We start from the raw sequence: 12,225 nt of genomic DNA, 5'->3' as shown, positions 1-12,225 counted from the left end.
ATCGGGGGCGGGGCACAGCAAAAGGCGGGGCTCCATCGGGGGCAGGGCGTAGGGACTGGGTAGAGCACAGCAAAAGGCGGGGCTCCATCGGGGGCTGGCGCCGGCGGCAGTGGGCGCTGGTTAGTCGGGGGCGCGGGGCATGACGGGAAGTGCCGGCGTTTGAAGTGTGGCGCCATGGCGGCCCTGGGGCTGGCGGAGGAGGATGAGAGCCAGTACCGCGGGTAAGCGGCAGGACGGGGTGCCGTGCGGAGGGCTGAGGGGGACGATCCACACGGAGGGACCGAGGGCGAACTGGTGGTGGAGACGGCTCTGGGGCTGGTGGAGCGGGACCGAGGGTAAGCAGCCGGACAGGGTGCGGTGCTGAGGGCTAGGTGGGACGGGAACGATCCACTCAAGAGGACTAAGGACGGACCGGTGGTGGCGGAGCGGTACCGGGGGTAAGCAGAGAGACGGTCCGGGGGGAGCCTGGCGGGAATCTGAGGGTGGACTGAAGCGGCGAAGGTCTCCGGGAAGGAGGGGACAGAAGCCTTGGGGACGGGGGATTAGGCGATCGGGCTGGGCGACGCCGGTGCTGACGGTGGTTTCCGCAGGCTAGTGAAGGACGCAAAGGCTGCAGCGGGGAACGGAGATCTGGAGGAGGCCCTGCGACTGTTCCGGCTGGCAGCTGCCATCCTCCCCAGCAAGAAGCTGCTGGGCCGTATACAGCGGGTGGAAGAGGTGCTGGCAGCAGTGGAGCAGGAGCAGCAGCAGGAGGAGGAGAATGAGGAGGAGGATGGCTTCGTGGATGTGTGCGGCAGCGGGCTGCTGGTCTATGGGGAGATGCACAAGAAGCTCTTCCAGCATCAGCGCGAAGGAGTCGCCTTCCTGTTCCGCCTGCACCGGGAGGGCCGGCCCGGCGGCATCCTGGCCGACGACATGGGCCTGGGCAAGACTATCCAGGTGATCGCTTTCCTCTCAGGCATGTTTGATGCTGAGCTCATCCGACACGTCCTGCTCATCATGCCCACCACCCTGATCAGCAGCTGGCTGGCCGAGTTTGCCCGCTGGACCCCCGGCCTGCGCGTCAAGGAGTTTCATGGCACCAGCAAGACGGAGCGCAACAGGAATCTGGAGAAGGTCCAGCGGAGGAACGGCATTGTCATCACCAGCTACCAGATGCTCATTAACAACTGGAAGCAGCTGGCCAGTAGCAAGGAGCAGGAGTTTGTGTGGGACTACATCATCCTGGACGAGGCCCACAAAATCAAGTGCCCGTCCAACAAGACGACCAAGTGTGCGTATGCCATCCCCGCCAGGCACCGCCTGCTCCTCACGGGCACCCCCGTGCAGAACAACCTGCGAGAGATGTGGTCCCTGTTCGACTTTGCCTGCCAAGGATCCCTCCTGGGGACAGCCAAGACCTTTAAAATGGAGTATGAGAATCCTATCACCAGGGCAAGGGAGAAGGACGCAACACTGGGTGAGAAAGCACTGGGGCTAAAGATGTCAGAGAACCTAATGACCATCATAAAGCCGTATTTCCTCAGGAGAACCAAAGAAGATATCAAAACCAATCTTGCTGACAAGCCAGATGCTTCGCTTCCCGAGGAGCCTGGCGACAGCAGCACTCCTGTCATGCCATCCCTCACCAGGAAGAACGACCTTGTGGTGTGGGTGTACTTGTCACCGGTGCAGGAAGAAATCTACAGGAACTTCCTCTCGCTGGACCACGTGAAAGAAGTGTTGATGACAACACGATCGCCTCTGGCTGAGCTGACCGTCCTGAAGAAGCTATGCGACCACCCCAGGCTTCTGCCGGTGAGAGCCTGCATCCAGCTGGGCCTGGAAGAGCAGGAACACTTGGAGCAGGAGCCCGGGAGCAACGAGGGGATGCCTTCAACCGCCAATAAAATCGATCACCTCTCGGACGAGACCCTGGTTCAGGAGTCCGGGAAAATGCTGTTCCTGGTGGGGCTGCTGGAGAGGCTGCGCGAGGAGGGGCACCGCACACTGGTGTTCTCGCAGTCGAGGAAGATGCTGGACATCATCGAGCACGTCCTGGCCCGCCGGCAGTTCAAGCTGCTGCGCATCGACGGGACGGTGACCCACCTGACCGAGCGGGAGAAGCGCATCCACACCTTCCAGAGCAGCCACGACTACGCCGTCTTCCTGCTCACCACCCAGGTGGGCGGCGTCGGCATCACCCTGACCGCGGCCAGCAGAGTGGTCATCTTTGACCCCAGCTGGAATCCGGCCACAGACGCCCAGGCCGTGGACAGAGCCTACAGGATCGGGCAGAAGGAGAACGTGGTGATCTACCGGCTGATCACCTGCGGTACCGTGGAGGAGAAGATCTACAGGCGGCAAGTGTTTAAGGACTCGCTGATCAAACAGAGCACCGGTGACAAAAAGAACCCCTTCAGGTACTTCTCCAAGCAGGAGCTGCGGGAGCTCTTCACTCTGGAGGACACCCGAGCCTCTGCTACTCAGGTGCAGCTGCAGGCTCTGCATGCCATGCAGAGACAGAGCGACGTGCAGCTGGACGAGCACATCGCCTACCTGCACTCGCTGCAGATGTTCGGCATCTCCGATCACGACCTCGTCTACACCGGGGAAACGGCTCCCGAGGAGCAGCCTGAGAACGAGGAGCACCACCACTACATCCAGCAGCGGGTGCAGAAAGCCCACGAGCTGGTCCAGATGGAGTCCCAGCTGAGAGACCAGCGGCTGGGGACCATCAGGAGCGAGTGTGAGGAGATGTGGCAGAGAGCCTCAAAGCCGGCACCTGAGCCAAAGAAGCTGCCCCCAGGGCTGAGCAACACGAACCGCTTTGTGTCCCCCCCGGGGGATGATGAAAACAACCGAGTTATTGACCTCACAGAGCAGGAGGTGACTTCTGAGATGATAAATCTGACTGTCAATGACTTGGATGAAGAGAATCCAGCACCAGATGAGTCTGGCATGGACACGCAGCCAGTTAACACCAGCAGGACAGTGAAACAACCCAGCATCCAAGAATCTGAGGAAATTCTTGACTCAAGCATTACACCAGCATCACCTGGCCTTCAACCCCTTGACCAAGAGAGTCAGAACCTGCAACAGAAGCAGTGTTCCCCTCTGCATTCAGACAGCCTGGCTGAAGCAAGCCACAGCCTGTCTGGGCACCACCAGCAGTCCTTTGATGAGTCAGGTATGGCTGATGATCCCCAAAGAGATGTAGAAATGTCATGTGAGGAGCTTGACCCACATGCTGCCTTGGGGGTGAAGAAGGATGATGGTGCTGAGCTGGCTCTATCTCCTGCGGGGCCAAGTTTATCAAATGTTAGGCCAGAAATCCACACTGGGCTCCAGAAGTCTCAAGTGTCAGAAGCTGGCTTGGAGGAGGGTATGTCCATGCTTTCTCTCCAGGATCAAGTGGACTTCAATCTGTTCTTGGAAGATTCCGAAGATGAATGTCAAGATGGCTCAAGGAGGGAAAGATCACCAGAGCACCCAGAAAAGGAGGTCTCCCAACTAAAACCAGAAAGCTTTGTTGACTCTCCAACCAAAACATCTCCATCCAAAGCCTGGCCAAGTGAGGCTGGTGACTCTGGAAAGCTCCATCACCCAGCTGAAGAGCCAAGCTCCCCAGAAGGGAGTGAGGCATCAGAGGCGAGCGGTGTTAACTTTGCTTCTGGTAGAAGGAGGCGTGCACAAAGAATTGCTTCAGATAGTGAGGAGGAAGATGATTCTGTTATGATCTTGGAGGAAAGCCAGGCTGGAAGAAGGTACCCTCCCCAGAGCAGTCCTCCACTCCGGTTCCCAGAGAGAATCAATGCCTCCACTCCTAAATGTGATGGCAGCACACCAAAAGCCATCTTTTCTCCTGGACTAACCAACAGTGGGAGCAGATCCACTGCTTCCAGGAGATCCCTCATCTACAGGGTGGCAGATGAGGTTGAGGATATTGGAGAAATGGAAACCACTGATGAAGAAGAAGATGATGATGATGGTGACAGTGGTGAGGAGCAAGAGCACATTGTGGAAGAGGAAGCTGAGGAGTGTAGTGGGGAATCTGCTGAGACTGAGGAAGAACCTGCTGGAGAAACGCTTGACACAGCTGGAGAGTCCTTCCACCTGGACACCCTGCCCTCTGAGCAGTCTGGAGAAGAGGAGGCAGAGTCCTATCAGGAGGGTTCCAGTGGTGATGATGAGCTGTAGTCTGGTCACTAGGTACATGTCTCCACCCAGGAAAATATCTCTGAGAAGGAGACTGGTTGGAGTTCCTCTCCTGTAGGTGATTAAAACTCCTTGGTAGCCAGTGGGAAGAACTTCAGGGTGATGGAAAGCTGCAGCTTTCCATTGAACCGCTTCCTGCAAGCTCTGGACATCAAAAGTGGAGATCCTGACATGATGCTTCTGACCCTAAACCTGTACAGGCTTGCCCCAAAATGAAGTGGGGGTGCTCTTGTTACTGACAGGCTGTCCTGGCCTTGTGAAGTGTTGGAGCTACATCACCATGGTCCTTCTGAGCTAGCAAAGTGTGGTGGTTGCAGTGCACAGATCGGTGGTGAGGACAACAGATGCAGCATCTCCCACATGAGGGAACAGTTTAATGATGTAATGGTTGGCAAAGGGGTTCATGGTGGGCTCAGGTCACAAAGCTGAAACAGTTCATGCTCTTCTCTGACTATTTAATTAATAAAAATCATCTTTTTGTCTCTGAGCTTGTGGCCCTGGTGTCACCTTCCTGCCCTTCAGCTTCCATCCCTGCCTCTCTGATGGGAGGACACTGAAGGTGTAGTTCCACAACAGCTTCACACAGTCTGACCTCTGCATGCTGTATTTCCTCCCTCCCTGACTCAAAGGAAGCCAATTTCTCTGCCTGAACATCGTCCTCCATGTGGCTGAGCTGCCACAACCAGATTTGGAGCTGGGCTGAGAATGGGTTTGCGGGGGAGGAGAAAAAAAGATGATGGTTGCTGCTCAAAATCCTCCAAGCACTGGAGGCCAGCACCCCAACTGCCTGGCCTAACCTGGTGTAAGGGGCACTGCAGAAGCTCCTCTGTTCCAGTTTTTGCTGGGAAGGCCTGGAAGAGAAATGAGCCCCCGAGTGCTGCAAGGTGCTGAGCACCCAGGCCTTCTGGTGTTGTTGTTAGGGTCAAGGAAGGCTTTATTCTGAGCTCACCTCCATTTATTCCCTTCCCAGCACAAAGGCAGTAGGGGGCCTGCTGTAGCCCAAAGGCAGCTGGAGGGAGAAAATGCAGCTTAAAGCTGCATTTCCTCTGGTGGGGGAGAAGTTCTCTGTCCCTCTTCCCACCCCCGTTTTAGCTGTAGTGATTGAATGTCTCCCTCTGCTGCTGCAGGCACCATGAGCTGGACTTGTAGCTCAGAACCACACACAAGCTTAAACCCAGGAAAGGGCACTGAATTTTGCTGCTTCCCCCTGCCTTGGGCACATTTAGTGCCCAGCAAGTTTGCCTCCTTGTATCACAACATGATCACAAGGGACACTTCCACACCTGGGGGAGGAAACCAGTCTGCTGCATCTGAATCCTTTGTACCAGGGGATGTGACAAACAACAGGCCTGTGGGTACTGGAGATGTGCCAGTGTGCTTCTGCTAATAGGCAGAACAAAGCTCTGGTAGCCTGGAAACAAGAAGTTTATTAATAGAGCATCCCTTAAACAAGGCCACATCTGCTCTGGGAGAGGGGTAGGGCCTGGCTGCCTTTCCTAACAAGGTTGGAAGGAGCTAGAGCTTTGCAATCCTTTGCCTCTGAGCTTACCAAACCAAACACCCCTGCAAGAGAGGGAAGAGAAACACCTGCCCTGGTTTTGGTGTCTCCTCTTCCCTGGGAATCTCTTAGGAAAGGCTGTTTGTTCTTTAGTTGGTGCTTCTCATTCCTGAGCCCTCTGGCAGCTCTCAGGGCCTGTGCTAGAGAAGTGCCTGGTTTCAGCAGGAAGGGGCTGGCTGCACTGGGGAGTTTGCTGCCAGGAGCCAAGGCTCCAAGAGGCAGGAGAGGGGAGATGCTGTCTCATCCCATCCATCATGCTGTCCTTCAGCACAGCCTGCTGGGGTGCAGCCACACACAGAGCTCTGAGCAGCAGGGCACACAGGAAGCCCCAGTTGTTGGGGGTCTTTCTTTCAGGCCCAAGTTACACAATTTTATGCCTCAGCTTTAAGTGAGTAAGATGCAGCTTCAGGCACCTCTCTATGCAGGATTCCTTCTCCAGCTTCTTGTCTAAGAAGCTTTTAGATTCTGGCATCAGTTTTGATGTCCCAGATGGGAACCTGCTTCAGAACCTCACTAGATCTGCAGGATCAAAGGGCCTTCAAGCAGCTGCAGCACTAAGAGTTCTCAGGGAGAAATTTTGATCCCCAGAGGACCAGGAGCTGAAGCAAGGTCAAGGGATTTCTGCTCATGAAGTGTGTGGAGAGGGATTGGTATGTACCTGGAGGTGGGGCCCAGGTCTGTTCAGCAAGTTGGTGTCAAATTCTGCATCTGAAATTGCTTAAAGGAAAGGTGTTTTGGGAATGCCCAAAAGAGGCTGGCCCTGAGTCCCAGCCAAGGTATCAGAAGGAGGCTTGATTACATGTGAATGCTAGCCTGAAGGAAGCTGAGGAGCATGGCTTTGAGTCCTGCCAGAGGCTGGGGAGTGTGGATCTGAGTCCCACCAGAGGCACCCTGCCTAAAGAGTTAAATGTCTGGTGAGCCCAGTGCTGAACATGGTAGGCACTTGGGAGAAGGGCAGGGAGGTTTATTCCTGTCCCTTCAGGGAGGAATTGTGGACTTCTCTTGGAAGTCCCCATTAAATCAATGAGTGACCCAACTGGAGCTGTCACCTGGGAACAAAGCCCATCCAGGGGGTGAACTGAACTCCAGCATCTTGTAGGGCTTGGGAGTGCTAGGCAGAGGGGCAATGGCTTTGAGTTGTAAGAGGGGAGATTTAGGCTGGAGATGAGGGAGAAATTCTTTCCAGTGAGGGTGGTGAGACTGGAACAGACTGCCCAGGGAGGTGGTGGGTGCCCCCTCTCTGGAGGTGTTCCAGGTCAGGTTGGATGAGGCCTTGAGCAACCTGCTCTAGTGGAAAGTGTTCCCTGCCCACAGCAGCGGGGTTGGAACTAGATGATCTTTAAGATCCCTTCCAACCTAACCCCATCTATGAAATGGCAGAAACACATGGGGAAGCAGCAGCAGGGGAATGTGAGGCTGGGAGTGAAAGGGAAGGAACAGAGGGAGGAGAAGCAGAGAGTGTTGTAAAGAGCAGCAGAGTCTCACCAGAGGCTTGGCTCACTCATGCACATGCCAGCAGCAGCTGCTTGCTCTGCTGAGGGAAGCTGCACAGGCCCAGGGTGGGCAAAGTTCCTTTATCTGTGACTGAACTTATGCTTGGAAGGAGGTGTCAGGATGTTACAGGGTAAATCCCGAGGCAATGGATAGGATTACTGAGAGTATAATATGAAAGGGATGCCTGATGGGAGAAATAGGGGGAAACACACAATGATGAAGTCCTGGCAGGGGGTGGAGGCCTTGTTAGCATCAGGGCACTACAGGGAACATTAGACACCAAATTCCCTCTGGCAGAGCCTCAGTGGGACCCAAATAATCAAAACCAGTGAGAAGCTTTAAGGAGATACTAGAAGTGGGTTATATACAGGGCTCAGGTACACTGTGCCTGAGGCACTGGATCCTTTTGAAATCTGAGACATGCCAAGAGCTTCAGGAGTCCCCCCCTGCAAATCTTTTTGGAGAGGCTCAAGGCAGCTGTCTGGCAGTATAGCAGGCTTGACACAGACTGGCCAGAAAATAGAGCACTGGTGGCATTGAGGTTCATGGAGCAATCAGCATCAGATATCCAGCAGGAGTTACACAAGCTGCAGGGGGAGGATTCTAGGAATCCAAGCAAATTGCTGGAGGTGACATGGCATGTCTTTAGGAACCAGGAGCAAGGGCAAAATGAACTTACTTAGAGAGGGATCGGACCTTCAGCTACACTCAGCCAGGCCCCAAAGCAGAGTGTGCAGGGTTAAAATTAACTTCAAAAAGAAGGGTCAGGCCCCAGAGCTCTGAAACAAGCCCTTGGCGCACAGCCAGCACACACTCTGCAAGAAGGGACACTGGAAAAGCTCTTGTCTTAGCATGGAAGTTAAACACAGATAAGAGAGGAGCATATGGCTGTAAGCCTGAGAGAGTGGCCTTGGTGGAGGAAGCCAGATGTTCCTCTTCCTGAGGACCCAGTGACAGCAGTGCCCCAGTCCTGTCATCCCTCACCATGAAGACTGTGGTGTGGGTGTACTTGGCAGGAGAGCAGAAAGACATCTACAGAAGATGATGAAAATGACAGTTATTGACCTCACAGAAGAGGAGGTCACTTCCAAACTGACCACTCTGACTGTTGATGACTTGGATGAAGAGAAACCACCACACCAGGAAACACTTTATGGTGAGGGTGACAGAGCAGTGGAATGGGCTGCCCACAGAAGTTGTGGAGTTTACTTCTCTGGAGACTTTCAAAATCTGCCTGGATGCATTCCTGTGTGGCCTGCCCTGGGTGATCCTGCTCTGGCAGGGGGGGTGGGATCAATCTCTAGAGGTCCCTTCAGACACCTAACATTCTGTGATTCTGACAACATGGCACCAGGTATGTCCAGGATGGACACAGAGCTGATGGAGGGCAGCAAGGCAGTAAAACAACCCAACATCCAAGAATCTGAGCAAGTTCTTTACTCAACCATTACACCACCATCACCTGGCCTTCAACCCCTTGACCAAGAGAGACAGAACCTGCAACAGAATCAGTGCTCCCCTCTGCATTCAGACAGCCTGGATGAGGCAAGCCACAGCCTGTCTGGGCACCACCAGCAGTCCTTTGATGAGTCAGATATGGCTGATGATCCCCAAAGAGATGTAGAAAGGTCATGTGAGGTGCCTGACCCACATGCTGCCTTGGGGGTGGAGAAGGATGATGGTGCTGAGCTGGCTGTAGCTCCTGAGCTGGCTGTAGCTCTTGAGCTGGCTCTATCTCCTGCAGGGCCAAGTTTATCAAATGTTACACCAGAAATCCACACTGGGCTCCAGAAGTCTCAAGTGTCAGAAGCTGGCTTGGAGGAGGGTATACAGTGGGTGGACGAGGTGCTGGCAGCAGTGGAGCAGGAGCAGCAGCAGGAGGAGGAGAATGAGGAGGAGGATGGCTTCGTGGATGTGTGCGGCAGCGGGCTGCTGGTCTATGGGGAGATGCACAAGAAGCTCTTCCAGCATCAGCGCGAAGGAGTCGCCTTCCTGTTCCGCCTGCACCGGGAGGGCCGGCCCGGCGGCATCCTGGCCGACGACATGGGCCTGGGCAAGACTATCCAGGTGATCGCTTTCCTCTCAGGCATGTTTGATGCTGAGCTCATCCGACACGTCCTGCTCATCATGCCCACCACCCTGATCAGCAGCTGGCTGGCCGAGTTTGCCCGCTGGACCCCCGGCCTGCGCGTCAAGGAGTTTCATGGCACCAGCAAGACGGAGCGCAACAGGAATCTGGAGAAGGTCCAGCGGAGGAACGGCATTGTCATCACCAGCTACCAGATGCTCATTAACAACTGGAAGCAGCTGGCCAGTAGCAAGGAGCAGGAGTTTGTGTGGGACTACATCATCCTGGACGAGGCCCACAAAATCAAGTGCCCGTCCAACAAGACGACCAAGTGTGCGTATGCCATCCCCGCCAGGCACCGCCTGCTCCTCACGGGCACCCCCGTGCAGAACAACCTGCGAGAGATGTGGTCCCTGTTCGACTTTGCCTGCCAAGGATCCCTCCTGGGGACAGCCAAGACCTTTAAAATGGAGTATGAGAATCCTATCACCAGGGCAAGGGAGAAGGACGCAACACTGGGTGAGAAAGCACTGGGGCTAAAGATGTCAGAGAACCTAATGACCATCATAAAGCCGTATTTCCTCAGGAGAACCAAAGAAGATATCAAAACCAATCTTGCTGACAAGCCAGATGCTTCGCTTCCCGAGGAGCCTGGCGACAGCAGCACTCCTGTCATGCCATCCCTCACCAGGAAGAACGACCTTGTGGTGTGGGTGTACTTGTCACCGGTGCAGGAAGAAATCTACAGGAACTTCCTCTCGCTGGACCACGTGAAAGAAGTGTTGATGACAACACGATCGCCTCTGGCTGAGCTGACCGTCCTGAAGAAGCTATGCGACCACCCCAGGCTTCTGCCGGTGAGAGCCTGCATCCAGCTGGGCCTGGAAGAGCAGGAACACTTGGAGCAGGAGCCCGGGAGCAACGAGGGGATGCCTTCAACCACCAATAAAATCGATCACCTCTCGGACGAGACCCTGGTTCAGGAGTCCGGGAAAATGCTGTTCCTGGTGGGGCTGCTGGAGAGGCTGCGCGAGGAGGGGCACCGCACGCTGGTGTTCTCGCAGTCGAGGAAGATGCTGGACATCATCGAGCACGTCCTGGCCCGCCGGCAGTTCAAGCTGCTGCGCATCGACGGGACGGTGACCCACCTGACCGAGCGGGAGAAGCGCATCCACACCTTCCAGAGCAGCCACGACTACGCCGTCTTCCTGCTCACCACCCAGGTGGGCGGCGTCGGCATCACCCTGACCGCGGCCAGCAGAGTGGTCATCTTTGACCCCAGCTGGAATCCGGCCACAGACGCCCAGGCCGTGGACAGAGCCTACAGGATCGGGCAGAAGGAGAACGTGGTGATCTACCGGCTGATCACCTGCGGTACCGTGGAGGAGAAGATCTACAGGCGGCAAGTGTTTAAGGACTCGCTGATCAAACAGAGCACCGGCGACAAAAAGAACCCCTTCAGGTACTTCTCCAAGCAGGAGCTGCGGGAGCTCTTCACTCTGGAGGACACCCGAGCCTCTGCCACTCAGGTGCAGCTGCAGGCTCTGCACGCCATGCAGAGACAGAGCGACGTGCAGCTGGACGAGCACATCGCCTACCTGCACTCGCTGCAGATGTTCGGCATCTCCGATCACGACCTCGTCTACACCGGGGAAACGGCTCCCAAGGAGCAGCCTGAGAACGAGGAGCACCACCACTACATCCAGCAGCGGGTGCAGAAAGCCCACGAGCTGGTCCAGATGGAGTCCCAGCTGAGAGACCAGCGGCTGGGGACCATCAGGAGCGAGTGTGAGGAGATGTGGCAGAGAGCCTCAAAGCCGGCACCTGAGCCAAAGAAGCTGCCCCCAGGGCTGAGCAACACGAACCGCTTTGTGTCCCCCCCGGGGGATGATGAAAACAACCGAGTTATTGACCTCACAGAGCAGGAGGTGACTTCTGAGATGATAAATCTGACTGTCAATGACTTGGATGAAGAGAATCCAGCACCAGATGAGTCTGGCATGGACACGCAGCCAGTTAACACCAGCAGGACAGTGAAACAACCCAGCATCCAAGAACCTGAGGAAATTCTTGACTCAAGCATTACACCAGCATCACCTGGCCTTCAACCCCTTTACCAAGAGAGTCAGAACCTGCAACAGAAGCAGTGTTCCCCTCTGCATTCAGACAGCCTGGCTGAAGCAAGCCACAGCCTGTCTGGGCACCACCAGCAGTCCTTTGATGAGTCAGGTATGGCTGATGATCCCCAAAGAGATGTAGAAAGGTCATGTGAGGTGCCTGACCCACATGCTGCCTTGGGGGTGGAGAAGGATGATGGTGCTGAGCTGGCTGTAGCTCCTGAGCTGGCTCTATCTCCTGCAGGGCCAAGTTTATCAAATGTTACACCAGAAATCCACACTGGGCTCCAGAAGTCTCAAGTGTCAGAAGCTGGCTTGGAGGAGGGTATGTCCATGCTTTCTCTCCAGGATCAAGTGGACTTCAATCTGTTCTTGGAAGATTCCGAAGATGAATGTCAAGATGGCTCAAGGAGGGAAAGATCACCAGAGCACCCAGAAAAGGAGGTCTCCTAAAACCAGAAAGCTTTGTTGACTCTCCAGCCAAAACATCTCCATCCAAAGCCTGGCCAAGTGAGACTGGTGACTCTGGAAAGCTCCATCACCCAGCTGAAGAGCCAAGCTCCCCAGAAGGGAGTGAGGCATCAGAGGCGAGCGGTGTTAACTTTGCTTCTGGTAGAAGGAAGTGTGCACAAAGAATTGCTTCAGATAGTGAGGAGGAAGATGATTCTGTTATGATCTTGGAGGAAAGCCAGGCTGGAAGAAGGTCACCACTAGTGGTCCTTTGATGCCTCAGGCATGGCTGAGGAACCCCAAAGAGACCCAGAAAGGTCATGTCATGTCAGGTGCTTGAC

At 55.2% G+C, this 12,225-nt stretch overlaps 2 protein-coding genes across 2 annotated transcripts; both read left to right on the top strand.

Annotated features, from left to right (window-relative positions):
- Positions 1-144: 144 nt before the first annotated feature.
- On the top strand, positions 145-4,677 carry LOC137447898 (DNA excision repair protein ERCC-6-like). The gene is made up of 2 exons (XM_068151871.1): positions 145-221; positions 591-4,677. Exons 1-2 carry the CDS (start codon positions 175-177, stop codon positions 4,177-4,179), a joined length of 3,636 nt encoding a protein of 1,211 aa, XP_068007972.1. The 5' UTR covers positions 145-174; the 3' UTR covers positions 4,180-4,677.
- A 4,405-nt stretch (positions 4,678-9,082) lies between these two features.
- Positions 9,083-12,159, top strand: LOC137448093 (DNA excision repair protein ERCC-6-like). The gene is given in 2 exon segments (XM_068152257.1): positions 9,083-11,876; positions 11,879-12,159. Coding segments are annotated over 2 exon segments (2,961 nt in total). The 5' UTR covers positions 9,083-9,196.
- The last annotated feature ends 66 nt before the right edge of the window (positions 12,160-12,225 follow it).

The sequence above is a fragment of the Melanerpes formicivorus genome, unplaced genomic scaffold (genome assembly GCF_026170545.1).
Source record: "Melanerpes formicivorus ecotype bairdi unplaced genomic scaffold, bMelFor1.0.p_v2 SCAF_22, whole genome shotgun sequence".
NCBI classification, from domain to species: Eukaryota; Metazoa; Chordata; class Aves; order Piciformes; family Picidae; genus Melanerpes; species Melanerpes formicivorus.
This window is presented reverse-complemented; position numbering and strand designations above follow the sequence as displayed.

Bases quoted from the DNA above. Each gene is read 5' to 3' on its own strand.
- LOC137447898 (XM_068151871.1), top strand. From the start codon at position 175: ATGGCGGCCCTGGGGCTGGCGGAGGAGGATGAGAGCCAGTACCGCGG. The intron at 222-590 runs GTAAGCGGCAGG...TGGTTTCCGCAG, and splicing joins GATGAGAGCCAGTACCGCGG to GCTAGTGAAGGACGCAAAGG.